Source organism: Lactuca sativa, chromosome 5 (assembly GCF_002870075.4).
Source record: "Lactuca sativa cultivar Salinas chromosome 5, Lsat_Salinas_v11, whole genome shotgun sequence".
NCBI lineage: Eukaryota > Viridiplantae > Streptophyta > Magnoliopsida > Asterales > Asteraceae > Lactuca > Lactuca sativa.
The window spans coordinates 327,110,350-327,137,993 of record NC_056627.2 but is presented as its reverse complement, the minus strand read 5'-3'; the positions used below and the strand labels follow the sequence as shown (position 1 = coordinate 327,137,993).

Sequence of the window (27,644 nt, the reverse complement as noted above, 5' to 3'; positions counted from 1 at the left end):
AGGCATGAACAATCGGGTAGGGGTATGAGGGTACTTCCTATTCGGTTGGTCCTCGCACTCCTTGGTGAACTATGGCCTTTGTTTGGCGTTCTAACAAACCTTCACTTACAGGATGCGGATTTCGTTTCGTTCAGTTAGCGATTCCTACAGGTGCGTCTACGAAGTTAGGGTTCCCAATGATTTCTATCAAGATGAGTAGGATACAAAGAGTGACGTCGGGCAACACTTTTCAAGTCTAAGGAGTGGATTGATTTTGGGGCAAAACTTATGGAATTTTCGTAAGTAGTCATGGTCTGACGAGGGTTGGACCAATTTTGTAAAGAATCTCGGATGGTCCTAAGCTCTCGGAAAGGTAGAGCTTTTCCGCTCTCAGAACATATTGTACTTCTATGGTGAGATCATCACTGGCGTGATCGCCATTCTGAAGTTCCAAACGTTCTCTCATACAGGGAGTGTAGTCCTTCAGGTTGGTTCTTAGAAAGCTCGGGTTATCCTTGGATTCGTGTTTCCTGTCGATTGGCTTTCAAAGGTTTTCTAGATCATCGGAGGAATTGGATGTCTACGAGTATCTATTTGCTGCAAAATGAACATGCACTTCTGATTCTTGAGATGTTTCTAATGGAAACTCTCAGGGTTGGTGAGATAGGGTTTCGACCAGACGATTGTTTTTAGGAAGTTTTGAGACTTCTCATCATCGTCTAGTTGGCGCTTTCACGATATGATTCCTAACAGGAAAGAACCATGCTCTTACTTGCCTTGTTGTTTCATGAATGGTAATCTCTGCTCAGGGCTACCTCAGTCTTCAGAGATTTTCTGAAGTGTTGGACTATCTCGGGAGGTGGTTCTACTATTTCTGTGTGAGATAATATTCTTGGAACACCTAGTAGTCCCCTGAGTCTCTAAGACATGCCCTAATCTCTAAGGTGTCAGTTTATTTCAGTTGCAGAAAGCGCGTGCTCTTGTATAACCTATCGGCTAACACCTAGACTGGTGTCAAGTCTATAATCTCTTCGGGATCTGGGTTATAAGGCTTTACACAACCTACTTTTGTACTTTATTCAAGTATTCTCGGATGCGGAGGTTATCCTGTGGTTCTTGGCATTTTAGTATTCACTTTCAGAGAATGCAGTCTATTGTCTACAGGGCGACGATGCCTTCCTCTACGTGAGGAGGCGGAGTGTCCTAGGCACTACTCGTCGGTAACGGGGTGGACGAAGTGCCTGAGTAATGCGAGCATCTTCTGCAACTACTCTTCCGGTGGTTCTGAGTTTTCTTGATTTAGGTTAAGTCTAGGAGTATAGGGTTCCGTCACTCGGAACTTCTAATCTCCTCTTCCACTCTTCTCAAAAGTTTAACTTATCGCAGCTTCCGGATTTCTGGGATATCCGCTGAGATGCTTAATTCGGGGGATTAAGCGTGAATGGATGGTCGTAGTCAATGTCCTTGACTCTTACGACTCAGATTTCTTTACCTACTGAGGCTGTTAGCTACTATGTTGGCTTAACCGGGATGACAACAAATTTCGGATTTGTGGTCATTATAGTAGCTCAACCCGCAATGGTTCTCTTGACTCTAGTTTCTATTCCATGGGATAGGATGAAGGGTTTTACTATGATGTTCGTGGTAGAGCTCATACTTGGCTTAACCACTAATACTTTGTGTACGCAAGCCGTATATAATTAAGATCGACGGGATGTTCAGTTGTGCGACTCCACCCCAGACCCACAACCCAACGAGGAACAGGGAGTAGGGAGGAAGCACACATCTTAAATCTTCTTGATCTCAATTATATACTACCCTTATGCATATACTCAGTTATAGTAGTCAGCCCCATGAGTTCTATCCTCTAAATTCACGAACCTGATTATGAGGTGTGAAGGGTCTTTCTGGGGGATCTACAGAGTAGGTTTCGGGTGGCTATCGTCTTTTGGGATGCCTGCAGTGTCTTTCGCTTTGGTTCCTATCTGTCTAAGAAGGGGGTTGGTTAACAGCGTGTGGTACCCTTCTCCTGGGTATTTTTGGGAGGTTTTAGATAAGAGAGACGACTGGCTGATCGCATTAGGTTTTATTATTAGGTTCGGAAGAACCTTTATTTTCCGAAATGGCTATGGTGAAGGTTCTTTTTACACAACACTAGGAATTTACACATGGTTGCACTAAGTCGAACCATGATTGATAGGGGCGTCGAAGTTAGTGTACCTCGACATAACATAGAATGAGGTTCGATAGGACCATGTGCTGAACGGGCACACAAGTTCTTGGCGTCTCGGGTTTCGTCCCGTGTATCACTGTTACGGATACTTGGACCGATAGAGTCGACGCGGAACTATATAGGGTCTTGAGGTTTCGGAATAATGTACTTTTCCTGTATGGATTCTCACGAGGCCTCTCTATAATCACCTAGTATACACTGGTTATGTATAATTAAGGTGGGAAGGACTGTTGACTGAGCGACTCCGCCCTAAATCCACAACCCAACGAGGAACAGGAAATGAGGCAGCATCACTCACTCTAGGTCTATCCATCTTAATTATACATGGCTTTAATGTATATATCGAGCCATTATAGCTTTACCTAATGAAATTTTGAATTCATACAACAGTGCTGCGACTTTCGCCTTGTCGGGAGAGTAATTACATTTAGAATTAACCTTTTAATGTTTTCGGTTAGTTATCTAGGATTGAGAGACGTACCAAAAGTTCTACCGGCTTCCTTGATGACTCTCCCTAGGTATTTAGAGTTAGACTCCTCCTGCGCCTTTGTCGTTTCCTTCAGTTGGGCAGTCCTTCTTGAAGTGACCAATCTCACCACATAGATGGCATATTGGACTGGTCGCCACATTGGTGGTTGATGTGATGAACTCAACCGGGGTTCTGCAGGTATGAGCGGTATGCCCCTTCTTGTTGCACTTAGCGCAAAAGAATTCTCAACATATTCCATGATGATGGTAGCTACACTTGCTGCAGTGGGAAAGGTTTCCTAGGTATGGTCTTCTAGGTGTCGGGATGGAAGGGTTGGCAGGGGTATTGACTGTCTCAGATCGTTGCCCTTCGGAAGGTCCTTGAGCCGAGGTACTTCCCTCCTCGTTCTTGAACTTTCTCTTCAGTGGATTTGGTTGAGGTTCTTGGGTGGCTGGGTACGTAGAAGTTGGTTGTTTCCGTCCATTTATAGGATCGGGAATCCCGATAAGGCTCTTGCTAACATTGGCGTTGTTAGCATTTAGATGAGCCAGGACAACTGCTACGGCTGCCGAGACTGCAGCTTCGAACGTAGCTTCATCGAATAGGAGAGTAGGTTTCTTGCCAACGGATTGGTTACGCTTCTTCGGAGGCATGGTTTTCCTACACGGAAAGGAACACAAGATGATGAGAGACGATGTTTAACTCTAGACGTATCTATCATTACTATAATAGGCATAATTTTTTTTTCCGTGCCGCGGATATTGGTTATCTGAGTGTCGACCTACATCCCTATGATGTAGTCCGGTGTTCAAGGTAGGAGTAAGAGTATCGAACAACCATAAGATGGGAGTCGTTCCTACTAAGTTATCTTTATACTGGAGAGGTTCACTCTCCGGCTTTGGAAAGATCTGAGGACAGTTCGGAAAGAAGACTGCGGAAAGAAAGGCTCATGAAGACTTATGGCTAAACATTTTCAATCGAGGTTTTGAAATCCGATCTAAACGTATTACTTGCGACAGGAAAAGGTGGTTTACCTAACACATCATGTCAGTAGTGTAATCACTAACTCACTAAATTGTATTATTTTATGGGTGTATTAGCACGACAATAACGAGGAAAAGACACTTCTCAGGTTCCATGTACTGGCTTCCTCTGTCTACCTCTATCCTAGACTGGGACCGACGTTGGTTTTCTTCGGATAGATACCTAGGGTTCTCTACTCGTGTAGACATACCGAATCTCTACTCCGCCTTACTTCTGATCCTGACTCTGAGTGTCATCGCTTCATGATGGATGACATAAATTTCAAACAAGTAAATTAGGACAAATCTATTTATAATTAACTCATTCAGCTTTAACTAGCATCTAATGAAATATAAATGAGTTAATTTCAATTATTATGTAATATCTATTTGATATTTTTATGCCCAAACGTGTAATCTAGTAACCAAATCAAATCGCTCAATTGCAGCGCTGGCTAATGCGTCTGAAAACTGAAATTTAGCATTAATCAGTTTTGAGCAAAACAATCATTAAAATATGATAGTACATGTTCCCCTATTTCCGAAAATATAAAGAACATCCAAAATGGAGTTCGTATGCAAAAGATACAACCGTTATAAGAAAAACGGACAGTAAAACAATGTTTTATTTAATCGCGTAAACCAAAACGATCCGTTGAGGCGATTACGCTTTGCCGACGGGATTTTCGAGAGCGTTTTTGGAATCAGGATATAGTATATTATTTAATTTCACACTCGAAATAATTTTTACGAAAATATTTATGAAAGTCGTGAAAACGGACACCGCCTATCGTTAAGACGCAAAACTTCAAACACAAATTCCCGGAGATCCGTAACTCCAAAAATTAATCTGTTTGAGGTTCTGGAATACTTGAATTATACTCTATCTAAAAGTGCCTTTGAAAAAAATATTCGATGCACGAATCCCGAGGCACCCGGGTTTTGCATGTTTTGGACAAGAAATGGAGGTATAACCCCATGTGGGGCCCACATGGGGCGATGGACTCCAAAAATCTGATCTCTTCCAGCTGGTATAAACCCACGTGCTCTCCTTCCACCTCTCCTTCTTTGTGTACAAGTTTCACCAACATAGTACAAGAGATAGGTGTAGGAGTATGGATTCTCTATATGTGAGTATGCATTTTTAGTATAAATACATGCATAAGCAGCCTCCAAAATCACACAACTCATCAGCCATCTCTTTTTTTCACTCTCTCACTCAATATCTATCTCTCGGGTACCCTCTAAACAACCAAGAAGCCACCACCCTAAACCACCACTTAACCATCCAAAACACCTTCCTTATAACCCCCTTAACCACCACCACCCTCCTCAACCTTCAATTTGGCCAGAAAAACAAGAAGAAACCGGCAGCAGGAAGCTGCCGGCCACCACCAAACTCCACTGAAACCTCCACTGCCATCACCTAAGAACTTCATCCCTAAGCTGTCATTGCTATTAATTTCGATCCCCAAAAGCTTCTCCACAATTCCTGCATCGAAATATTGTTGAAAGAAAGAAGAACGAAGGCAGCAGCACCGAACTACCACCTCCGTCAAACCCTCGTCGCAGCTCACAGCCACCACCAGCACCGCCGGTTTCTGCTGCTGCTCCACTTCTATGAGTCATCGCCACCCTCCTTTTCATTTTTCTTTTGTTCTCATGAGTTAAACAAATCAAGGACCACTATATATATTATGGTTGTGCCTTCGGTGTATCATGAAAACGAAGAAGACGAACAGGAGGTTTCCCTCCTGTTTATGAATCAGATACACAAACATGCATGCGGTTTTGCCACATACAGTCCCCCAAGTATGATATTGTCCAGATTCAACCCCTTACTCCCAAAAACTATTTTTTTAAACTAGGTCCTAAGTCCTAAACATACATTTGAAATATTCACAATCTACCCAAATTTCGAAAAATCCTTTCAATAGAAGCTCAAAATGTTAATATAGAAATATCATAAATTCATTTTTTTACATATATATACATTTTTATATTTGATTATTGTTAAATCTTAAATTATAAAATTTTATTTTGATTTAAATAAATTTTTGGGATTTATTTAAATATTTTGGGAAAATAATAAACTAAATTTTTAGAAAAATTTATTTAAATGGATTATTTAAATAAATTTTGAGATAATAAACATTTAGAAAAATTATAAATCATTATACTAGTTCAAATACCCAATCTCTACCAAATATTGATTTATAACCAATATTTCTAGGAAATTGGATTTATCCCGGAAATCACGACCTCTCGGCAACACAGCTCGACTTTCAGAACTACTCGTTAACCACTCGATAAGGTGAGAGTTACGGCCCCTTTTCAATATTTTATTTATTTTTGGGGGAGAATACATGTGCTAAATAGTATTTATTATGCAAATACATAAGTCTTATATGATATGCATGCTACAAAATTAAAGTTATAAAGACTTCCATATCTGAATACTATCATGCATAAGGCTTTTCACACTTATACAAGATCGTTATGTTAAATTACATATCTCTATAAGAGCGAGTAATTTATACTTTTCTAAATACGTCAACCATACTCGACTTTACAAATACTATACTACGAAATTCATTATGCCCGGTACTTATCTATAATTAAGTTAGGGCTGAGAGTTATTCACAAACTTTTCGTTAATGGTTTTTGAGTGAGACGCTACTATTCATTAGCTAAGTTTAATCACTTAGCCTGCCCCACACTGCTACAATCGTTAATCTTCGGAGCGAGGTACATATATATAGATCTATATGGGGTCGACAACCCCACCTGCGGTTGATAGTTACAACCATCGACTGATCAATCGAAGCAAGTGATATGTGTCTACGATCGTTACTACGACGTCCAATGAAGCATCGTAGGGAGGGGTACTTTTCATCTATAGCTCGATTATAGAACTCACTAAAAACATTAACACGAATCTCTCTCACCTTTTCATTACAACCATAGGTTTGGTTGCTGTTAGAACTATTTATAAGTATAGTGGTTACTTATACAATAGATATATTTAAATTTTCATGAAGTTATTACAAACACGTTTTCTTTAAAAGCATGAATTTATCTATAAAAATACTTTTTGGCTTTTAAAGGCTCATGACAAGCATTGCTTCAACTATTGTTATACAAGAAAAATACTTTATGACTTTTGAAAGTATTATTACTGCGGCTAGCAGAAAACCTGTGACTCTCACCAACCTCGTGTTGACTTTTAAAATACATGTATTCTCAGGAAATCAGTGAAATTTCAGGCACTCTCAGACGATGGAAAACATGGCTCGCAAGTACTTTAATTTGCTACTTTTGAACTGTTATGCCTAACTGTTAAGGCAAACTCGTATTATTATTTTATTACTATCTGTAAGAACTTTGTATGAAAACATAAATATGTAATGAAATGCCGTTTTGTTTATTGTTGTACTTGTGTTGTATATTCAATTTATCTGTGATCCATGAACTTAGTCGCACAACCCGACATGTTCCGCCGCCTCTGCCGGGGTGGTGACAGATTGGTATCAGAGCTAAATTGGCTATAGAGAACTCGTATCCTCGAAAGAGGAATACAACTATAGCAACTAACTTCTAATAAAAGTATTATTAATAATAAAACTACTTCTCGACTACTTACGGTACGGTAGTTGAGAAGTACAAAACAAAGATTTATCATACTATAAACCCCACAAACCTTAATATATAAGAGTTTATATATATATATACTCTGACCCGCGAAGAGAACACTTAATACAAAAAATTCTAAGCATCCCTTCAACTAAAACTAGCAACTCAACCTTTTAGGTCAAACGCCTCAATTAAAGGTTAGTACCGTACATAAGCCATACCACAAATAAACCTGGAACGCGCGCCTATGTTATTTATGGTCGCGCCGGTGCACAACCAACCTTGAGCAAGGAGTTTGACAGACTACAACGGTTGAGAGTTTTAGAGATTGAAGAATGTTCTCCAGATTCGCTGTTGCAACCTAGTACCTTAGAATCCATATATACATTTTAAAACACTAATATATTTCAAAATCATTAGCAATTAAGATCCCTTTCTATCATTTGGAAATCTAGAGGATTTCTGATCCAATCATCTTTCCCTTATCATATGAAAATTGATAGGATTTCAGGATTCAGTCATACTCTATGACTTGGAAATTTGTGGGATTATAGGAATAAATGCAATAAAATCCTTACATAAACAACTTAAGTGTGTCTTTTCTAAACGTTTAGGACAATGCCTCGACGAAAAGAACCACAAGTTCGTCCGCCACCGACTCCCCGAACTAACAGGAGAAGTGCTCCAGAGATAACTCAAACAACAAATGAAACTCCAGACCCGGAAGAAGCCCCAAGTGCTACAATTTCTAGATGGATCCCACCATGATGCAGAACATGCTTACACAAGGGATTGCTACGGCCTTGGCGACTTATGAGGCTGCTCGAAACGGGAATACTGGAAATAGCGGAAGTGGTACTCCTGTAGCTGCCCAAAGAAATCCCAAACACTGCTCATACAAAGAATTCATGGGTTGTAAACCCCGATCCTTCTACGGAACTGAAGGAGCTGTTGGCCTATCCCGATGGATAGAAAAGATTGAAGTTGTCTTCCACATCAGCTCTTTCCCGGATGACTGCAGGGTTAAGTACGCTACCTGCACACTGATGGATGTTGCCTTAAATTGGTGGAACAACCATGCCAAGACCGTGGGAATTGCAGAAGCCTATGCCATGGGATGGGAACAACTGAAACTAATGATGACTAAAGTTTATTGCCCACGGCAGGAGATTCAGGCATTAGAACAAGAACTCTGGAACCTAACCATGCAAGGATCAGAGGTAGCTGCTTATACCTCCCGATTCGAAGACCTTGCAACTCTTTGTCCCGGAATGGTGCCTTCAGAAGACAAGAAGACGGAGAGATACATTTGGGGATTAGCATCGCCAGTCCAAGATCTGGTTACTGCATCCAGACCCTCAACTTTTGACAGTGCCAAGCAACTGGCTTATGAGTTGACTGAACAATGTATCCGACGAGGCACCATGGCCCCTGCAAAAGAAAAGAACCAAACTGGAATTCTAAGAGAAAGTTCTAGGGAAAGCCAAAAGGGAACTTCAAACACCGTAAGCGAAACCCAGAGCCTGTAACGGTGTATGCTGTAGTCACAACCACTCCCACTCCAGTAAAGCCCTACGCTGGAACTCTACCTCGCTGCCCTAAGTGCAATTATCATCATGTTGGAGACTGCATGATCTGTAGCAACTGCAAATTAAGCGGTCATACCGCCAAATTTTGCAAAAAGAACCCAAGCAACACAGCCTCAACTACTACCGCAAGAGAAAGTCGAACCTGCTTCGAGTGCAACCAACCGGGACATTTCAGGAAAGATTGTCCTAATCTGAAGAGACAGGGTGGTCAAGGAAGGGCGTTTGTGATAGGTGCGGGAGACGTACGCCAGGAACCAACTGTGGTTACTGGTACGTTTCCTATCGACAATATTTATGCCTTTGTATTATTTGACACCGGTTCCGATAAGAGTTTTATTTCCCATAAATTTAGAAAATGATTAATCATGAATCATGCAAACTCAATAATGCTTACACGGTAGAAGTAGCCAACGATCAAATAGAAAGCACCTTAGAAATACTCACCAACTGCCTTCTCACCCTGAATAATCACGTGTTCCCTATCGACTTAATGCCCATAACCATTGGAAGTTTCGATGTAATCATCAGAATGGATCGGTTATCAGCCCATCGAGCGGAGATTCTATATTACGAAAAAGTTGTATGATTACCCTTACCAAACAATGAAACCCTTGTAATTTACGGAGATAAGTCAGGGAAAAACCTAAGAGTCATTACTTGCATGAAGGCAAGGAAGTATTTGCAAAAGAGATGCTATGCTTTCTTAGCCCACGTGGTGGATACGCAAGACAAGGGTAAGGAAATCAAAGACATACCACAAGTGTGCGACTACCCAGATGTATTTCCAAAAGACCTACCTGGAGTACCTCCCGTCAGACAGGTTGAGTTTCGAATCGACCTTATCCCGGGTGCAACACCAGTGGCACGATCTTCTTATCGTCTGGCTCCATCGGAAATGCAAGAACTATCTAGTCAACTTCAGGAACTTCTCGACAAAGGCTTTATCCAACCAAGCTTCTCCCCTTGGGGAGCCCCGATATTATTTGTCAAAAAGAAGGATGGATCATTCAGGATGTGTATCGACTATAGGGAGTTGAACAAGCTCACTATCAAGAACCGGTATCCACTCCCGAGGATCGATGACCTGTTCGACCAATTACAAGGATCCTGCTACTACTCAAAGATCCACCTACGATCCGGCTATCATCAACTTAGAGTTCAAGAAGAAGATATTCCAAAGACGGCATTCCGAACTAGATACGGTCACTATGAGTTTCTAATGATGTCATTTGGACTGACCAACGCACCTGCCGTATTCATGGACCTTATGAATTGGGTGTGTAAACCCTACTTGGACAAATTCGTGATTGTCTTCGTCGATGACATATTAATATACTCACGAACCAAGGAAGAACATGGCCAGCACTTGCGTTTAATCCTAGAACTACTAAGAAAAGAAAAACTTTATGCAAAGTTTTCTAAGTGTGAGTTCTGGATTAACGAAGTTCATTTCCTCGGTCATGTGGTCAGCAGTAAAGGGATTCATGTCGATCCTGCAAAGATTGAAGTTGTCAAGAATTGGAAAGCACCAACAATACCAACAGAAGTACGCCAGTTCTTAGGGTTTGCAGGATATTATCGGAGATTTATCGAGAACTTCTCCAAAATTGCCAAGCCTCTCACCGCACTAACCCAGAAAGACAAAAAGTTCGACTGGGGAGACAGTCAAGAGTCTGGCTTCCGAAAAATTGAAGCAATTGTTATGCAGTGCACCGATTTTGTCTCTTCCCGAGGGAAGAGAAGACTTTGTAGTATATTGTGATGCCTCACGGTAAGGGTTAGGGTGTGTACTGATGCAGAGGAATAAGGTTATTGTATATGCATCCCGACAACTGAAGCCAAATGAGACGAACTACACTACCCATGACTTAGAGTTGGGAGCCGTAGTATTTGCCTTGAAAATTTCGAGACACTATCTATACGGGACAAAGTGCATTGTATTCACAAACCACAAGATCCTTCAACACATTTTTGATCAAAAAGAGCTCAATATGAGACAACGAAGATGGGTCGAATTACTAAATGATTATGAATGCGAAATTTGTTATCATCCCGGTAAAGCAAACATTATGGCAGATGCTTTAAGCAGAAAGGAACGAGTAAAACCTCTTCGTGTAAAGGCTCTAACCCTAACCATTCACTCGAACCTCACTATTCAAATTCGTGATGCTCAGTTAGAAGCACTTAAACCTGAGAACATCATGGAAGAAAACCTACGAGGCATGGACAAATAGTTCGATCTCAGAGATGATGGAACGCGATACTTCATGAACCGAATTTGGACTCCAAGGTTTGGAGAAGTCAGAGATTTGGTTTTAAATGAAGCTCACAAGTCAAGATACTCAATACATCCCAGATCAGACAAGATGTATCTCGATCTCAAGAAACATTATTGGGGGCCCAATATGAAGGCAGAAATTGCCACCTATATCGGTAAGTGTTTGACCTGCTCCAAGGTCATGGCGGATTACCAAAAGCCGTCTGGCCTGCTACAACAACCATCAATTCCAGAATGGAAGTGGGAACAAATAACAATGGACTTTATAACAAAGTTTCCCAAGACATCAAGCAGTTATGATACCATATGGGTAGTGGTTGGCCGTTTGACCAAGTCCGCTCACTTCTTAGCCATCAAGGAAACTGATAAGATGGAAAAACTCACCAGAAATTATCTCAAGGAGATAGTCAGACTACACGGTGTGCCAATATCTATCATCTCAAACCGAGATAGTAGATTCACTTCCAGATTTTGGCAATCATTGCAAAGGTCCCTAGGCACAAAACTCGACATGAGTACACCATATCATCCTCAAACGGATGGCCAGAGCGAAAGGACAATACAAACTCTGGAAGATATGCTCTGCACTTGTGTGATAGACTTTGGTAACGCATGGGATACTCACTTGCCATTATTTGAGTTCTCTTACAACAACAACTATCACACTAGTATAAAGGCCGCTCCATTCCAGGCCTTGTATGGGCGCAAATGTTGTTCACCATTATGTTGGGCAGAGATTGGAGATACCCAACTAGCAGGAAAACATATTGGAGATACACTATTCACTGGACCTGAAATCATTCAGGAGACAACAGAAAAGATTGTTCAGATAAAAGAACGGCTAAAAGCCGCACGTAGTCGGCAGAAGAGTTATGCTGACAACAGACGCAAACCATTGGAATTCAAAGTAGGAGACCGAGTCCTACTAAAAGTTGCCCCATGGAAGGGTGTCATTAGATTTGGAAAAAGAGGAAAGCTAAACCCACGTTACATCGGACCCTTTGAGATCCTAGCAAGAGTTGGTCCGGTAGCTTATAAGCTCAAGCTACCTTAAGAGCTCACCAAGGTTCACGATACCTTCCACGTGTGTAATCTCAAAAAGTGCCTAGCCGATGAAAACCTGGTCATACCACTCGATGAAATTCAGGTCAACACAAAGCTTCACTTCATGGAGGAACCAGTGGAGATTATGGATCGGGAAATTAAAAGTCTCAAACAAAACCGCATACCTATAGTAAAAGTCCGGTGGAACTCTCGTAGAGGACCGGAGTTTAATTGGGAACGCGAGGATCAAATGAAACAAAAGTATCCACATTTATTCAACGATGCCCCCACCACTAGTGAAAGAACTAAATCCAAGTGTAAAGTAGACAAGAATGTAATAATTTCGGGACGAAATTCCCTTAACGGGGAGGTAATGTGACATCCCGGAATTTAGGGCATAAATTTCAAACAAGTAAATTACGACAAATCTATTTGTAATTAACTCATTCAGCTTTAACTAGCATCTAATGAAATATAAATGAGTTAATTTCCATTATTATGTAATATCTATTTGATATTTTTATGCCCAAACGTGTAAACTAGTAACCAAATCAAATCGCTCAATTGCAGCGCTGGCTAATGCGTCTGAAAACTGAAATTTAGCATTAATCATTTTTGAGCAAAACAATCATTAAAATATGATAGTACATGTTCCCCTATTTCTGAAAATATAAAGAACATCCAAAATGGAGTTCGTATGCAAAAGATACAACCGTTATAAGAAAAACAGACAGTAAACAATGTTTTCTTTAATCGCGTAAACCAAAACGATCCGTTGAGGCGCTTACGCTTTGCCGACGGGATTTTTGAGAGCGTTTTTGGAATCAGGATATAGTATATTATTTAATTTCACACTCGAAATAATTTTTATGAAAATATTTATGAAAGTCGTGAAAACGGACACCGCCTACCGTTAAGACGCAAAACTTCAAACACAAATTCCCGGAGATCCGTAACTCCAAAAATTAATCCGTTTGAGGTTCTGGAATACTTGAATTATACCCTATCTAAAAGTGCCTTTGAAAAAATATTCGATGCACGAATCCCGAGGCACCCGGGTTTTGCATGTTTTGGACATGAAATGGAGGTATAACCCCATGTGGGGCCCACATGGGGGTGATGGACTCCAAAAATCTGATCTCTTCCAGCTGGTATAAACCCACGTGCTCTCCTTCCACCTCTCCTTCTTTGTGTACAAGTTTCACCAACATAGTACAAGAGATAGGTGTAGGAGTATGGATTCTCTATATGTGAGTATGCATTTTTAGTATAAATACATGCATAAGCAGCCTCCAAAATCACACAACTCATCAGCCATCTCTTTTTTTCACTCTCTCACTCAATATCTATCTCTCGGGTACCCTCTAAACAAACAAGAAGCCACCACCCTAAACCACCACTTAACCATCCAAAACACCTTCCTTATAACCCCCTTAACCACCACCACCCTCCTCAACCTTCAATTTGGCCAGAAAAACAAGAAGAAACCGGCTGCAGGAGGCTGTCGACCACCACCAAACTCCATTGAAACCTCCACTACCATCACCCAAGAACTTCATCCCTAAGCTGTCATTGCTATTAATTTCGATCCCCAAAAGCTTCTCCACAATTCCTGCATCGAAATATTGTTGAAAGAAAGAAGAACGAAGGCAGCAGCACCGAACTACCACCTCCGTCAAACCCTCGTCGCAGCTCACAGCCACCTCCAGCACCGCCGGTTTCTGCTGTTGCTCCACCTCTATGAGTCATCGCCACCCTCCCTTTCATTTTTCTTTTGTTCTCATCGAGTTAAACAAATCAAGGACCACTGTATATATTATGGTTGTGCCTTCGGTGTATCATGAAAACGAAGAAGACGAACAGGAGGTTTCCCTCCTATTTATGAATCAGATACACAAACATGCATGCGGTTTTGCCACATACAGTCCCCCAAGTATGATATTGTCCAGATTCAACCCCTTACTCCCAAAAACTGTTTTTTTAAACTATGTCCTAAGTCCTAAACATACATTTGAAATATTCACAATCTACCCAAATTTCGAAAAATCCTTTCAATAGAAGCTCAAAATGTTAAAATAGAAATTTCATAAATTCATTTTTTTTTACATATATATACATTTTTATATTTGATTGTTGTTAAATCTTAAATTATAAAATTTTATTTTGATTTAAATAAATTTTTGGGATTTATTTAAATATTTTGGGAAAATAATAAACTAAATTTTTAGAAAAATTTATTTAAATGGATTATTTAAATAAATTTTGAGATAATAAACATTTAGAAAAATTATAAATCATTATACTAGTTCAAATACCCAATCTCTACCAAATATTGATTTATACCCAATATTTCTAGGAAATTGGATTTATCCCGGAAATCACGACCTCTCGGCAACACAGCTCGACTTTCAGAACTACTCGTTAACCACTCGATAAGGTGAGAGTTACGGCCCCTTTTCAATATTTTATTTATTTTTTGGGAAGAATACATGTGCTAAATAGTATTTATTATGCAAATACATAAGTCTTATATGATATGCATGCTACAAGTTTAAAGTTATAAAGACTTCCATATCTAAATACTATCATGCATAAGGCTTTTCACACTTATACAAGATCGTTATGTTAAAATACATATCTCTATAAGAGCGAGTAATTTATACTTTTCTAAATATGTCAACCATACTCGACTTTACAAATACTATACTATGAAATTCATTATGCCCGGTACTTATCTATAATTAAGTTAGGGCTGAGAGTTATTCACAAACTTTTCGTTAATGGTTTTTGAGTGAGACGCTACTATTCATTAGCTGAGTTTAATCACTTAGCCTGCCCCACACTGCTATAATCGTTAATCTTCGGAGCGAGGTACATATATATAGATCTATATGGGGTCGACAACCCCACCTGTGGTTGCTAGCTACAACCATCGACTGATCAATCGAAGCAAGTGATATGTGTCTACGATCGTTTCTACGACGTCCAATGAAGCGTCGTAGGGAGGGGTACTTTTCATCTATAGCTCGATTATAGAAATCACTAAAAACATTAACACGAATCTCTCTCACTTTTTCATTACAACCATAGGTTTGGTTGCTGTTAGAACTATTTATAAGTATAGTGGTTACTTATACAATAGATATATTTAAATTTTCATGAAGTTATTACAAACACGTTTTCTTTAAAAGCATGAATTTATTTATAAAAATACTTTTTGGCTTTTAAAGGCTCATGACAAGCATTGCTTCAACTATTGTTATACAAGAAAAATACTTTATGACTTTTGAAAGTATTATTACTGCGGCTAGCAGAAAACCTGTGACTCTCACCAACCTCGTGTTGACTTTTAAAATACATGTATTCTCAGGAAATCAGTGAAATTTCAGACACTCTCAGACGATGGAAAACATGGCTCGCAAGTACTTTAATTTGCTACTTTTGAACTATTATGCCTAACTGTTAAGGCAAACTCGTATTATTATTTTATTACTATCTGTAAGAACTCTGTATGAAAACGTAAATATGTAATGAAATGCCGTTTTGTTTATTGTTGTACTTGTGCTGTATATTCAATTTATCTGTGATCCATGAACTTAGTCGCACAGCCCGGCATGTTCCGCCGCCTCGGCCGGGGTGGTGACAATATGTATACATGATATATAACTAATGTTTAAACGACCTTCGGACTGATAACCGATACCCACCAGACCACATCCCAACGAGGAAAAGGAAATAGGGAGAACTAGCCTTCCTAAGTCTTTTAAAAATTATTTATATAATTATACAAATACATGCATGCATTTACGAAATAAAAGCATAGAAGAAAACTCTTATGAAAACTTTGGAAAACCTTTACACATTAGAAATTTACGACTTGATGTCAGTTTGTAAAACAAGTTTTGAAAATCTTTGGAATCCTTTGAAAAACCTTTCATAAGAACTTTGAAAATGATTTTTATAAGACAGATTAAGTGAAGAAAACCTTTGGAAAACCTTTAACAAGAGTTGAAAGCGAGATTGGAACATCTTAAGCTGGATAAAACAGTTATCATGCAAAAATATATTTGGCTATACAGTTATTAATCACATGTGATTTATATAATAACTGTATAGATCAACTTGTATTCCCCCCTATAAAAGCAGTTAAAATCATTTAAAATGTTAATTCAGGGGTATGAACTCACCTGCTGTGGGTGGATCGGACGGAGGTGTCGGTTGGGTGCTCGGTGTCAAGTGAAGACTTGAACACACTTAGTGACTTATTAACATATGGTGACATATGTTTACATACAATTAGTGATTATAATACTAATTAAACACGTATAAGCATCCTAATGTGCGGAAAACACTTTGGTCAAGTGCTAGGAGGCTATTGGGTTGCAATAAGGGAGTGTATGGCCTAGTTAGGGAGTTTACTCTTCAAGAGTAAACTCTTTACGGAGATTTCGGCCCTAAGACCATATCCCCATGAGTTTACGGCCGTAAACTCATGGGTGGTGTGTTATTGGATGCTAAAAGGTCTTATATCACTTGTAGAATTAGGCTAGGTTCAAATCTAGGGCATAGGAAAGGGTTAAGGCTCCAAATGGACCATTTAAGGGAGTTCACACCTGTAAACCTATAGTTTACGGCCGTAAACTCTCACTTGGTCAATCCCTTCATGAATTAAGGTCTTAAATGAAAGAGTATAAAGTTCTATGCATTTTTCCAAGTCAAATGGAGAAGTTAGGGCATCATTTGGCCTCATTATGGGAGTTTACGGCCCATGGACCAATCCTTGGGGGTTTTACGGCCGTAAAATCCTAGGTCCTTAGCTTCTTTGATGTTTAAAGGCCCTACTTCATTTGTGGTTGATTCTAGACATTTACCCAAGCCTTAGGAGGTGTTTAAGGGCAAATTTAACACCTTAAAAGGTGTTCACGGCTCATGAAGAGGGTTTTACGGTCCAAGTGTGTTCTTGGGCGGTAAACTCATGTTTACTCTCCATATGATAAGGTTTTGGTGTTCTAAGCTCATATGTGCAAGTCCACAAGTCATATCTAAGCCCTAGGAGTGATTTAGAAGGGTTTTGGGGCTTCAAAACCCCACTTATGGGTGTTTGCGGTCCGAGAGTGTTCTTGGGCCATAAACACATGATTTTGCCACTTTTGGATGTCTTAAACACGAATTTTCATGTTAAATGAGCTAAAAAATAAGTTAGGGTAGATCACTTACTAGTTTGGGGCTTGAAAGAGGCGTTTTTGGATCGAAGGCAACTTGTAGAGAGAGAGAGAGAGAGAGTAGAGAGAGGGTGGAAAGTTTCAAATGGAGTCCACTCACCCTTATATAGGGTTTGAGTTAGTAGCTCGGAGGAAATCTACCCGATACTGACGTTAAACGGGGCTTTTGGTCGCACCCGATTAAATAGTCGTAATTTGACTTGGTTGTAACTAAAACTTTTTCAAGGGAATATTGAGGGTGTTTCTAATTTGTTCCAACCCTTACGAAGTCATAATAAAAGTCCCAATTTAATTAACCTAATCCAAAAAGGTTAACGGACGATTTAATAAAGCGAGTTTTATTAACGGAAAAAGAGGTTAAAATGACGGGATAAATTTCGGGTTGTCACAGTTTGTATGATTTTATGTTTATATGTTTATATGTATATCGGGCGGGGTATGATGCCAGGCGAGACCAGATGACTGACAAATCTGTATATCGAGCAGGGATCGATGTCGGGCGGGGACCACTATGTGTTTGATATGTATAGTAGTGGTAGGGATGAAATAGACCCGGTATCCGGTTGAAATAGACCGAAGGGGATTGCAAGCACCCATATATCCTTGGTTGTATGTCTGTATGGTATTTGGTATTTTGGGGAACTCAGTAAGCTTTGTGCTTATGGCTTTTAAGGTTATGGTCTCAGGTACTTCCGGTTCAAAAGGGAAGGGTCCGGTTTGATCGCAGCGTATCCACCCAGGTTTCCGCATTATGATGTTTTTAGGATTGTACTCTGATAACTGTTTTCTCACAAAATACTTTTGAATAACTAGAAAAAGGATAATGAATGTTTGGCTAAAAGATAATTAGTGTTTTGATCGAATTAAACTCCATGTCAATCTCACTATGATTATATGTACAATATCTTAGTCAGTTTAACAAAACTCCATGTCAATCTCACTATGATGTTGCTCTTCATATGTTAAGATGCCTAAAAAGTTTTATGGGTCAAGGGCTTCACTTCAAGGCTAATTCTTTTAACAACATTAAAGCTTACTATGACTCTAATTGGGCCACTTTTCCTCTTACACGACGCTCTATTAGTGGTTTCTTCATCATGTTTGGTGGCAATCATATTTCATGGAAGTTTAAGAAAGAGGTTATCGTTTCTTTGTCATCTGTTGAGGCGGAGTACAAATCCATGCGACGTGTTTGTACAGAACTTGCATGGATTAATCGATTGTTTGTTGAGTTTGAAGTACCAAGAATAACACTCATTCCTTGGAAATGTCATAACAAAGCAATGATGTACATTACTACTAACCTTGTTTATCACGAACGCACAAAGCATATCGAGTTAGACTGCCACTTGGTTAGAGAAAAACTTTAAACGGGACTCATTTTCTTATCACATGTTTCAACTCAACATCAGTTAGCTGATGTAACGACAAAGCCTCTCAATGGACCACATAATCAACATGCTACATCCAAGTTAGGTTTGTTTTCATCTCCTCCAACTTGAGGGGGCCTATTAACTTAATCAGTTCAAGGACAATTTCGTCATTATGTATAGAAGGGCATTTGTGTGTTATTTAGCTTATATTTTGTTGAGTAGTTAGTTACGTTGTTAGAATAACTTATTGATTTCTTTCTCTTGTATAAATATGTAACGACTCCATGTCTGTAATGAGAAAAGCTTCTATTCTCTCAATCGCTTTAGTTCATCTTTCAAATTCATACATTAGAACATTAGGGTACTACCATGTATTATTTTGATTCTTATCTTGAGTCTATCAAAATGTAATGATTGATAGTTGGTTGGATCTCTCACTAAAATGTTAGTTTACATTTTTTTTCTTTGTTTTTATTTATATACATAGATTTGAATTTTGTTGTTTATTATTGTACATCAACTTATTTACTATGGATTATTTTTGTTATTTTAAATTACCAACTCATGTAACATTCGACTTTTTAACCTACTAAGATTATATATATATATATATATATATATATATATATATATATATATATATATATATATATATATATATATATATATATATATATATATATATTAATATCCTGAGTTTTTTAGTTATATCTTTGGATGGTGCTTAGGAGGGTCCAAAAACCTTCATAGTATATATATTCACGAGGTTTATGCTTTTGCACGACAAAATATCTCTAACTTGAGTTGAAAGTGTACTTCACTATAATATTTTCATATATTATAGTACTTTGTCACAACAACATGAAACACTACATGAGTAACTTTATTCATACATCAAGTTAAGAATATGTTTCATTATAATTAATAACTAATTTTACTTGATAATTTAATTAACATATTTACTAGAATACTCAATTGACGTTCGAAATAAGCACTCTAAAAAATATTTTACATATGTAAACAGATTAAGCCATGTGGCATGGACCAATCAAGTGCAATGAAATTAAAACGCTGATTGTTCTGAGGTTTGAAAACCAACCTTTGCGATTGTGCTTAATAGAGAATTTAAAAACTTAGAGCATTAATCTTAATATATTAGGTAATTAGGGACACGTTTATAAGTTTATAAGTTTATCGCATCCGTTTTTCATAAGCATATTTAGCAAAATACTGTTTCAATTACGAGTTTGCCGTGTTCCATAAATATGTGCCACATTTTTTCTATTTATTTGTTACTCTGAAATGGAATTATCAATAAATGTGTCAATGTGATTATAAAAGTGGATATTTTTCCATTGATACAATTATCATATGGAACGCACAAATTAGAAGTAAAAAGTAAAAATCCCAATCTTAATTTGTAATTTGTAAAGATATAATAAACAGTATAATTTCATGAATTTATGCAATTAAGTCATCCGATTTTTAATTTTTAGTTTTTAATTTTCAAATAGGCCTAGATCTGTATGCACCCCAGTTTCGTTTTATTATTATTCCTTAATTAAAGGAAAAAGCAACATGCGTTCCTCGTCTTTGCCATCAAAGTATTTATTTAATAGTACTTCACCTTAAAAGATGTCTGTCATGATTCCTATCTTCTTAAGGTAAACAAAGTTAAAGTTGTTATATGCATGTATATACCAAGACAAGACCATCGACACTTTCTTACAATCCCATAATTAACGACTAATACTAAACTACCACATCCAAAAAATGGCCACGCACGACGATATTAATGCAAGCAGCATCGAGAATGAAGATGAGGCATGGGTTATCAACTCGATTGAAGAAGCCCCCCCACCACCTTTGTCATCTGCACGAATCCCTAGAGTTCCGAAGATATTGGTGTGCGAGACGAGCGATATCTATGAGAAATACTATGTTCCGAAGGTGGTTTCCATTGGTCCATACCATCACAAGAACCAGAAGCTCGAGTTAGCCGAGAAACTCAAGCCTGTTTTCACGAAGGAGCTCCTCTCCAAGTACACGGTGGGCCTTAGTACGTTGTACAAAAAGCTTGGGACAGCGAGCATGGTGCAAGAGTTACGGAGTTTCTATGAAGAGAAATCAACAGACCATCTCTCCAGTAAGGAATTTACTATGATGATGTTGCTCGATGGATGTTTTATTTTGTATTATATTCTATTTATCTACGGAGAGAAACCTGGAAGTTGTAAAGAGTTGAGAAGCCATCAGATTGTGTTTATCCAACAAGACTTGTTCTTGCTGGAAAACCAAATTCCCTTCAAAGTTATAAACGAGCTGACGGATTTGATAAACCTGACTGAAAGGCGTGACAAGATGAGATCGTTCTTCACTAACAACATTTTGGTACCAGGGAGGCAGAAAAGAGGGTGGTTCGGTTTCCGAAGCGGTTCAACCCAAAATGATCAAAATTTCGGTTCGAAATTGGTAGCAGATCATCACCATCTGCTCCATCGTCTGCATTCTAGCCTTACACGAACAAGGGAAGACGATGCTCAAAAGGATGAAATAAGCAACAGATGTACTTTTCGTAATGTTAATGAGCTTGCAGATGTTGGGATCCAATTTAAGCCGAGTAGCTTTATGTCTTTGGCTCATGTGGAATTTGTTGGACGGTGGTGGTGGTTTTCAGCAAATGTAAGACTACCTCCGATAACCGTGGACGATTCCACCAAGCCCATGTTATTAAACTTAATAGCCTATGAAATGTGCGCAGAAGACGCACATGATGCATGGGTTACCTCCTACATATGCCTCCTTGATTCTCTCATTGATCATCCTGAGGACGTTAAGGCTCTTCGGAAAGCTGGGGTCCTTGATAACTCCCTTGGGAGTGACAAAGAAGTTGCGACGATGTTCAATGAAATAGGGACGGATTTGGTGCCAAACAATTTAGCATATTCGAAGGCCAAGTACGAAATCCAAAAACATTACGACAGCTTGAGGAACACAAGGTTTTCCCAACTCAAGCACGAGTACATCAAGAGCCCGTGGTCATTTCTAGCGCTTGTAGGAGCTGTGTTGGCTCTATTTCTTAGCGGTGTTCAAACTTACTTCACTGTCTGGGGTCCCCCTGGCGAATGTGACGATCTTTGCAAGTTTTTGAAGCTGAATCATCACTTATGAGATCCAATAATATATAATTGATGGTTCTTCTTACTACATTTCCTGTGTGTATCTGTTTTGGTGTGTTTTTGAAAGAGTGATTGCGTATGTATTGTGTGTTTCCCCACTTGTATTCAACACCAATAACTCTCCCACGAGGTTTGAGACTTTATTTTTGAAATAAATCCGCTTGTGAATTTTTTGTTTGATATATATATATATATATATATATATATATATATATATATATATATATATATATATATATATATATATATATATATATATATATATATTGGAAACGGCAAATGATTCAACAGAAGCCTACTCGCAATATTTCAACGAGCAACCCGAGTTCGAGCTCCGCAAAACGGGAAAACCCAGCCCCCAAAGGGATTTCCAGGGAAAATTCCCCACGTGTGCCCGTGTGAGGCATGGGTAGAATTACGCTATTGCAACGATCCTAGAAGGAATCGAACCCACGACCTGCAGCCCACATGGATGTAAACCCAGTGCATCACTACCAGCCAGGGTATATATATATATATATATATATATATATATATATAGAGAGAGAGAGAGAGAGAGAGGGAGAGAGAGTTAGGTTCAAATGTTTTTACTATCTATTATGTGCCTGTATGATTGATTCTGGACCAATCATTTTAGTTATTTTAAGAAAGTAATTAATGCATATTAAATGCTGAAGATATAATTAATATATATTATATCTTCAACATGTAATATGCATTAATTACTTTTTAAAAATAACTAAAATGATTGGTCCAGAATCAGTCATACATGCACACAATAGATAATGAAAACAAAATAACATAACCATATATATATATATATATATATATATATATATATATATATATATATATATATATATATATATATATATATATATTAAATTGCAATAAATACATTTCTTCTTTTTTTATTTTAAAGTTATAGATTAAAAAATATTTTCTATTTACACTTTAATGTTTAATCTTTTTTTTAAATCAACTCATATAATACTCAAGTCTCACACCTAATGATTAATATAATTATTAGCCAATCATCACTGCAAGAAATCTTGGCATTACTGGCGATACCTTTAGCGGCGACACGGAGCAATAGCGTCGACATTTATTTGACGCGTTACATGTCGCCGCTATTGTCCATGTCGCCGCTAAAGATGTCGCCGGTAATGCTCGCAAACGGCGGTCCGCATCAAATTACCCTCATCCGTCCGATTTGTTTTCAATCCAGTTGTTGTAGAAAAGGCGCTGACTTTTCCCTCCAAGGAGTCGCCGCTATTACCCTTTTGTCGCCGCTAATACGCTTTCGTCGCCGCTATTGCGTGTCGCCGCTAATACGCGTGCAGATAACCTCTTTCCAGTTCTTTTTTCCGCTACTTTTCCTCCTGTTGTTTCTTTCCTTCTCTCGGTCGTTTCTTGGTTGCAGCTTCTTTCCTTCATCAGTTCACAAGTAGATTGAGTGGAGGACAAAGATTTAAGCCGATGCTAGACCTCCTACCGCCACAATACTGTCAGTGCTAGCTCACTTCGGAAATTCCCCACATTCAAGGTCAGATTGCTCCTATTTCTTATTATTTTTCTGTTTTGGTTGATAAATTGGTGCTATATATATGTTGGAAATTGCCTCTTGAATTGTTTTTAGATCAAAGATATATTTTTTTTTCTCGCTAATTGTCGATGAAGGGATGAAGGAATCAGGAGGTATCAAACCTCCTGATTTAACCAAACTCCATTACAAAATATATATTTTCAGCCTCTCAACTTCTGATTTGTACGGTTTTGGTCCCTTGCTCTAAAAAATAATTAATGGAAAAATCATTTTAATTAAATTAAAAGTTTTAATGTAAAATTTCATAAATTTATTTATATTTTTATAATATTGATTTATTTTAGATTAAGTAAACCATAGATTAATTAATTTTTTAGAAGTTATTAATTATATTTTTACTTAATTAAATTTCTGATTAAATTAATTTGTTAGTAATTTTCAGTTTTGTTGAGTGGTTATGTTTGTATTTTGAGATAAACAATGTTTGTGCATTTTGTTGGATTATATGTATTTTGTTGGAATATTATATCCTTTTTCAGATTTGTGGGAAGTTTTTATGCATTTTGAGTATGTTTTTGAAATTTTTATTTATACCATATTGGCTTAAAAATAAAATTTGGCATGAAATTGAAATTGGATGTATATATACATTTGTTTGTTTTTGTTTAATTAGAAGATCAAATTAATTTACCTTTAGAATCAAATTAAATTATCTTTATAAAATCAAATTAAATCAATTATAAAATCAACTTAATAGTAACATACTTTTAGTGACTTAATGTTGGTCATTACAACTTTAGCTTAATTAGGTTATTAATAGCAACGTACTTCTAGTAATTTTAATTTAATTATAGAATAAAATTAAATTAATTTTAAAAAAATCAAAAAAAAATAATAAATTATTTGTAAAATCAAATTAAAGTAATTTTAAAATCAAGTTAATGTTAATATTAAAATAAAATTAGTTTAAAAAATTAAACTAAATTAATACTTTATCCATTTCTGATTATTTGTTCATGTGTTCCCATGTTGGGATACTTTTTGAATCATCAACTTTATGAATACTCTACTTGATTTTTGTTTCTCATAGAGTAAACCTTAAACACTGAATTATGTTTCAGTTGCATCATGTCTATTGATAAAAGTTGGACTGCTAATCTACATCGTCAATCTCTCGAGTTCCAGCTTGGACTCGACTCTTTTGTCGAGAGATTTATGTTACACCTAGATTGTAAAGGTGAAACCAGATATCCGTGTGAGAAATGTGATAATCGTTATTTCATAGATCTGAAAGCAATGAGACGTCATGTTCGTATATATGATTTTAGTCAATCATACAACACGTGGATATATCACAGTGAACCTTTAATCCCTCCAGTTGTAGATGTCGTATCGCCACGCAATGAGATTGTTGATGTTATTGACGATGTTATGTGGGAGTCGAGAGAAAATGATACAAAGCTCGATGAAGGAACCTCAAATACAGGAGGTAGCGGTGTCGATGATGATTTTGAAGAGTTGTTAGAGGCAGTCGAAACCAAGTTATATCCTGGTTATACGTTTTCTTTCCTTGATTTTTTAGCAAAGCTGATGCATATGAAGGTCAACAACAAATGGACTGATAGTTCATTTGATCAACTCCTTGAGTTGTTGCATTTGGCATTTCCACCAGACAACAAGGTTCCCCGTTCATATTATTTAGCAAAAAAGAAACTGAAGAAGTTAGGTTTGGGGTACAAGTCAATACATGTGTGCAAAAACGATTGTTTTCTCTACTGGAAGGAACACAAGTCATTGCAAGTTTTCCCCGTTTGTAAAGAGAGTTGGTGGATTGATAAAAACAGCAAGGGTAAGAAAGTGGCTCATAAGGTGTTACGGTACTTTCCAGTGACCCCTAGACTACGCTATATGTATTGTTCACAGTACACTTCTAAAAATATGATATGGCATAGTAGTGGGAGTTCAAAAGATGGTGTGATGCGTCATCCCGTTGATGGAGAATCTTGGAAAAATTTTGATGTAGATTACCCTGACTTCTCGAGTGAACCTCGCACTGTACGTCTAGTGTTGGCAGCTGATGGCTTTAATCCATTTGGTAACATGTGTAATATGCATAGTACATGGCCGGTTGTACTCACCACATACAATTTGCCACCATGACTTTGTATGAAAGAGTCATCATTCATGTTGGCCTTGTTGATTCCCGGCCCTAAAGCGCCTGGAAAGGACATAGATGTTTTCCTTAGGCCGTTAGTGGAAGAGCTTAAGTTTTTGTGGCAATCAGGCATATGTATTAAAGATGCAACGACAAACACATTCTTCACGATGAAAGCTATGTTGTTATGGACAATAAACAACTTTCCAACTCGTTGTAGTTTATCGGGCTGGAGCGGACAAGGGTATAAAGCATGTCGGACAGGGAGATCACATATTCCCCTGTCGGGAAGCGTGGTAATTGGTTCACACATGAAATTGGGAGGTATTTGTGGAACGTCCCTTTGAACGTATCTAGTTGGGACAATGTTTCCCCCGTCTTAAGTAACGCAATAGTTGTGCATCTGAAGGTAACTTGGATACAATTTTAAGTTTAGTTGTGATTGTTATTTAATTAACTAAATTTTTTGTATTTTGTAGAATAAATTTGATTTGGATAAGGTTAACATGGATCATGAGCGTGCTCAATTGTTGCGGAGCATTGATTCGACTCCTGCAAAAGTTTACAGAGGCCAAAAAAGTAAAGCTCATTCTTATGTCATTATACGATCAGGAACAACCAGTGACACAAGAACAACCGTTGTGTCTATGTACGATCAGGAACAACCAGTATAATGATATAATAGAAAATACAATGCTATAATGGAAAGTAGAATGCTATAATGATATGTTGATTATGATTTGATATGTTGATATTTTGTAGTTTGTTAATTTTTGGAAAGTAAATGCTATAATGGAAAGTAGAATGCTATAAAGATATGTTAATTATGATTTGATATGTTGATATTTTGTAGTTTGATCATTTTTGGAAAATAAATGCTATAATGGAAAGTAGAATGCTATAATGATATGTTGATTATGGTTTGATATGTTGATATTTTGTAGCTTGGTAATTTTTGGAATGTACAATGTTATAATGGAAAATAGAATGATATAATGATATGTTGGTTATGGTTTGATAATATTGATATTTTGTAGTTTGGTAATTTTTGGAAACTACAATACTATAATAGAAAGTAGAATGGTATAATGATATGTTAGTTATGGTTTGATATGTTGATATTTTATAGAATGGTATAATTATAATGCTATTATCATATGTTGGTAATATATTTTGTTTTCTTTGTAGTTGGAAATGTTGCAAACAATATTAAAGGACCCGACCTGTTCTGCAGCATTGAAATAGTGGTTTCGTTCATTTGCGCCACCAAATAATGAAGGAAATGATGAGGAAGAGTAGTTATTTTAAGATTTTATGAAAGGTTTTGTAATTTGGAAGAATACTTTAGAATGTGGTATGAATTAATATTTTGGATTGGTTGTATCGATTATATTTTGGATTGGTTGTATGGATTAATATTTTGGATTTGTTGTGTATGGATTAATATTTCTATAAAAAGTTATCAAATTTTATAAATACTATATTGTTTTTTTTTTATAAATTTAATGTTAAATAAATAAATAAATAAGCAAAACTGTTTTAGCGGCGACATCTTTTGTGGCGACGTGCACGTATCAGCGACAGCATGCGATTAGCGGCGACGAGCAGTATTAGCGGCGACATATCATTAACGGCGACTCTCAACCTTTAGCGGCGACTACCGGTGTATTAATGACGAAGCAATACCGACGACACATTTGCAGCGTCGTGTCACTGCTAAAGGTATTAGCGGCGACTTCTTGACCCTTGAGCGACGATAGACGTCGCCGCTATTGCCCAATCTTCTTGTAGTGCATGTCACCAAACTCAACCTAATAATTATTTTTGTTTATATATTTAGCTGAATATGTTATATCTTGTTTTAATTTAGTTAAAATTTTCCATATATGTACATCTCTTTCGTATTCATTATTTAAAGGGAA

At 37.6% G+C, this 27,644-nt stretch overlaps 2 protein-coding genes across 2 annotated transcripts; both read left to right on the top strand.

Moving 5' to 3' along the window:
- Nucleotides 1-8,088: 8,088 nt before the first annotated feature.
- Nucleotides 8,089-11,159, top strand: LOC128126133 (uncharacterized). The gene is made up of 3 exons (XM_052763871.1): nt 8,089-8,861; nt 8,978-9,195; nt 11,002-11,159. The coding sequence occupies exons 1-3, from the start codon at nt 8,089-8,091 to the stop codon at nt 11,157-11,159; spliced, it is 1,149 nt and encodes a 382-aa protein (XP_052619831.1).
- Nucleotides 11,160-20,378: 9,219 nt separating this feature from the next.
- LOC111904098 (UPF0481 protein At3g47200) lies at nt 20,379-22,203 on the top strand. The gene has a single exon (XM_023899873.3). The coding sequence runs from the start codon at nt 20,616-20,618 to the stop codon at nt 22,011-22,013; it is 1,398 nt and encodes a 465-aa protein (XP_023755641.1). The 5' UTR covers nt 20,379-20,615; the 3' UTR covers nt 22,014-22,203.
- The last annotated feature ends 5,441 nt before the right edge of the window (nt 22,204-27,644 follow it).